At 37.4% G+C, this 3,798-nt stretch overlaps 1 protein-coding gene across 1 annotated transcript; it reads left to right on the top strand.

Moving 5' to 3' along the window:
- The first annotated feature begins 333 nt into the window (after positions 1 to 333).
- LOC131648955 (uncharacterized) lies at positions 334 to 1,208 on the top strand. Its single transcript, XM_058918692.1, has 3 exons — positions 334 to 721; positions 824 to 997; positions 1,171 to 1,208. The coding sequence occupies exons 1-3, from the start codon at positions 334 to 336 to the stop codon at positions 1,206 to 1,208; spliced, it is 600 nt and encodes a 199-aa protein (XP_058774675.1).
- The last annotated feature ends 2,590 nt before the right edge of the window (positions 1,209 to 3,798 follow it).

Genomic DNA, 3,798 nt, shown 5'->3' with positions numbered 1-3,798 from the left:
TAGAAAGAGGTAGAAGAAAAAAGAGTGTTAGTGAAAATGAAGCAGGGAATAGAAAGGATGTTTCGACACCGCCTAAAAAAGAGGTGACCGAAGAGGTTGAGAAGGAAGCACCATATGTTGCTCTTCCTCCCTACAAACCCAAGATACCTTTCCCTCAGAGGATTGTCAAAGCCAAAGTAAAGACCCAGTTCACGAAGTTTATAGACATGATATAAAAACTCTTAGTGAACATGCCTTTGACTGAGGTTTTGTCCCAGATGCTAACTTATGTGAAATTCCAAAAGGAATTCCTCTCAAAAAAAGAGGAAGTCGGAAGAACACGAAATATTTGCCATGACATCCATAACTAGTGTAGTTATTCAGAATATGCCGCAAAAGTTAAAAGACCTTGGAAGTTTTTCTATTTTGTGCCAATTGGACACATTAATGATAGATAAGGCTCTTTGTGATTTAGGGGCTAGCGTCAGCTTAATTCTTTTATCTATATGTAGCAATTCGGGTATAGAAAAGATAAAACCAACTAGTGTGACTTTGCAAATGGCAGATCGATCGGTTAAGTTTTTAATCGGGGTATTAAAGGATGTCAATGCCAAAGTAGGGCCTCCCTATATCCCCACTGATTTTATCATCATGGACATTAAGGAGGATCCCCATATGCCCATCATTAGTGGTAGGATATTATTGGTGTGCATTGTAGACACTATAATTGATGTTAAAAAAGGCATGTTAAGTACGGAAGTGTATAACGAAAAGATAGAGTTTATAATGACCACCATGATGGAATAACCATACATAGATGTTTCATGTTATCTGATTGAACTAGAAAAGCCTAATAATGAACAAAAAAACACTGAGCTGAGAGAAAAGGAAAACCTGAGGGAGTACAATAAAAAGGTTGGAAAAGACAAGAGGATTAGAAAGGAGAAAGAGTATGAAGTGAATAAAAGGGAGGTTAAGAAGTACTTGCCACCCCATAAAATAAAATATAAAGGGAGTGGTAAGTTTAAGAAGTAGATATAAATATGGGCCCGAAGAAGAAAATGAACCACCCTGAGTGTTTAATACCGAGGATTGTCGAGCTCAAAATAACGTTAAACAAAGGGCTTCGTATGAGGCAACCCACGTTTTTATAATTTAACTTGTGCTTATGTTTTTGTGTTTTGTTTCTAGGATTGAATAAATGTGAAATTCCTGATAAAAGGCCATGAAGGGAGAAATTTTCTAGAAAAATCAAAGTGCAAACCAAATCAAACACGGGCTGGTCGTGTCACCTGACATGTCTTATGTTGTACCAACACACCCCTAACCCTAGCTCAACATGCCCTATACAAAAAATCCGCGTCTGACACGGGCTAGCCGTGTTCGCTGACACAGGTCGTGTCAGGGTCTGGTTTTTTCAAAAAAAATATCTCTTCTCTTCCCATGGGCCCCACTAGTTAAAATTTTAACCAATTACACACCTAAAAACTACCCCACACACCCCCATTAATCAGTTTTTTTTTTGCAAAAGTCACTACTCATTTTCCATAATCATTATCTCTCTTTATCTTCAACATTTCAACTTTCTCGTCAAAAATCCCTAAAACTCCAAAACCATCAACCAAAAAGCTTCAAACTTTACCACCTTTTCCCAACCAGAACTCAAACTCACTTCACTAAACCTTCACCTATTATTACCCTTAACCACATACCTAATCCAAAAACCCATTGATCGGTCACCATTTATACTTAATTTCATCATGAATTCGGCACAAGATCGTCATGCTTGATAACACCTTGTGGTTGTTTTTAAGTGTTTTTCTTTAATTTATATAGTTGTAGTTTATTTCTATGCAATTTGTTTTTGTGCCATTTATCGTTGTCTATTAGGTGCTTTTGATCTCGTTTGGTAATCGTTTTAGGTTGGCTTTGGATTGAAGAAAGATCGCATGTCCAAGTGGTACACAAAAAGGAAACGAAGAGCAAAATAGAGTGGATAGGCAGAGGCTGACACGGTCTGCCCGTGTCACCTGACACGGCCGTGTCAGGCCTCCTGAAGCAATTTTCCCAAATGGCAGAAGCTGACACGGTCTGCCCGTGTCAAGTGACACGGCCGTGTCAGCTGGTGCGGACAGAAATTCTGATTTTTTATGTTTAAATATTTTAAAGTACCAGGGGCATTTTTGGTATTTTGTCTTGGACCTGAAAACCTAGAGAGGTTAAAAGTGATTTGAGGGACAAGGAGAAGGTACTTTTTTGCATCGTACGATAGAATTCCAGAAAGAGGAGAAAGATAGCTTCATCAAGGGTTTGGGAGACGAAGAGATTCAACGTTGGACACCATTGAAGATCAAAGTTTTCACTAATCTTTGTAATGTCTAAACTCTTTAATTTGTGTTTCTTGAATACTATGAGAGGCTAAACCCCCCAATGCTAGGGGGTGTCCCTGATTTGATTTGTAATGACTCTGAATATCGTATTTCTTTAATCCAATGTTCGTATTATTCAATTTGATTGTATGATGCTTTTATGCTTTCTTTGTTGGACAAACAAGGATTGATTTCCGGTTAACAATTTGTAGGACTACGGTTGTTAAGGTTTTTATACAATTGAATCTTATAGTTATCACCTAGGACTAGGGATACCGTAAGGTTATTTATAAATTCTTGATTAATCACAGCTTTGGTTTTCTCCTATGTCTCTAAGGACTTAGGTAATAGGATTATAAACCAAAAGGTTTTCACTAAGGACTTAGGAAAACATCCTTAAGAATAAATAATTGCATCCTATGAACTTGTTAAAGAGATCTTTATTCAGAGGAGTTATAAAGCAAATCACACACCTTACCTTGGCATTATTCTCATCTTATAAAAATATAAACTTTAATTTCATCTTATTTATTTTAATTCAATTATTTCATTATAAGCAAAAACACCCCTATGCCCTTTTGTTTAATTGACTCGTTACAATAACTTATATTTCCTACGCAATCCTTGAGATCGATACTTGGGGTAAAACTCATTATAACTACATCGGTGAAAATAGTACATTTGCTATTTTTCCGATCAAGTTTTTGGCGCCGTTGCCGGGGATTGCCAAAGTATAATTAATTAATAAGTCAATTGAAATTGTGTTGCTCTGCAGCTAAAATTTTTTTTCTGCAATTTTTATCTTGTTTTATTTTTATTTTTGCTCCCAACTAGTCATTGTCTAATCTTGTATGCGAGGTAAGGACTCAGCAGAATTTCTTTTTGACGCAGAACCAGAAAGATCATTGCGAGCACGACTTTGAGAAGTTAAGCGAAAAAGACTGGCATCAAAAGAAGAATCACCCATAGTTTCAGAATCGGAAAAAGAAGAAGTACTATCCATCCCATCCGAGCAGTCAGATTCAGAATCTGAAACTATGGTAGCAGATCCGCCTCGCGCGGAGAGACTTTTAGGTGATTATGGAAGGCTTAATGCACCACTTGGCCGAATGACAATAGTAGATCAACCGGTCAACGTGGCACACTTCCAATTACATCCTTCTACTATCCGCCAGTTGGAGAGCAAGCCCTTTTCATGAATAATCAACGAAGATGCAAATAAGCATCTACAGAGATTCCTCACCACAACAACTTCATTGAAGATAGAAGGCCATTCTGAAGAAGCCAAGAGACTTGTGATGTTTCCATTCACCCTATCCGAAGATGCGGAAGAGTGGTTTTACTTACTTCCAGCTGGGAGTATCACAACATGGCAAGAAATGGAAAATGCTTTCCTTAATGAGTATTTCCCTGCTTCGGTTTTCATACAAAAAAGATATGACATTATCAA

Source organism: Vicia villosa, linkage group LG2 (genome assembly GCF_029867415.1).
Source record: "Vicia villosa cultivar HV-30 ecotype Madison, WI linkage group LG2, Vvil1.0, whole genome shotgun sequence".
NCBI lineage: Eukaryota > Viridiplantae > Streptophyta > Magnoliopsida > Fabales > Fabaceae > Vicia > Vicia villosa.
The sequence above is the reverse complement of the archived record's forward strand: the minus strand, read 5'-3'. Positions and strand labels throughout refer to the sequence as shown.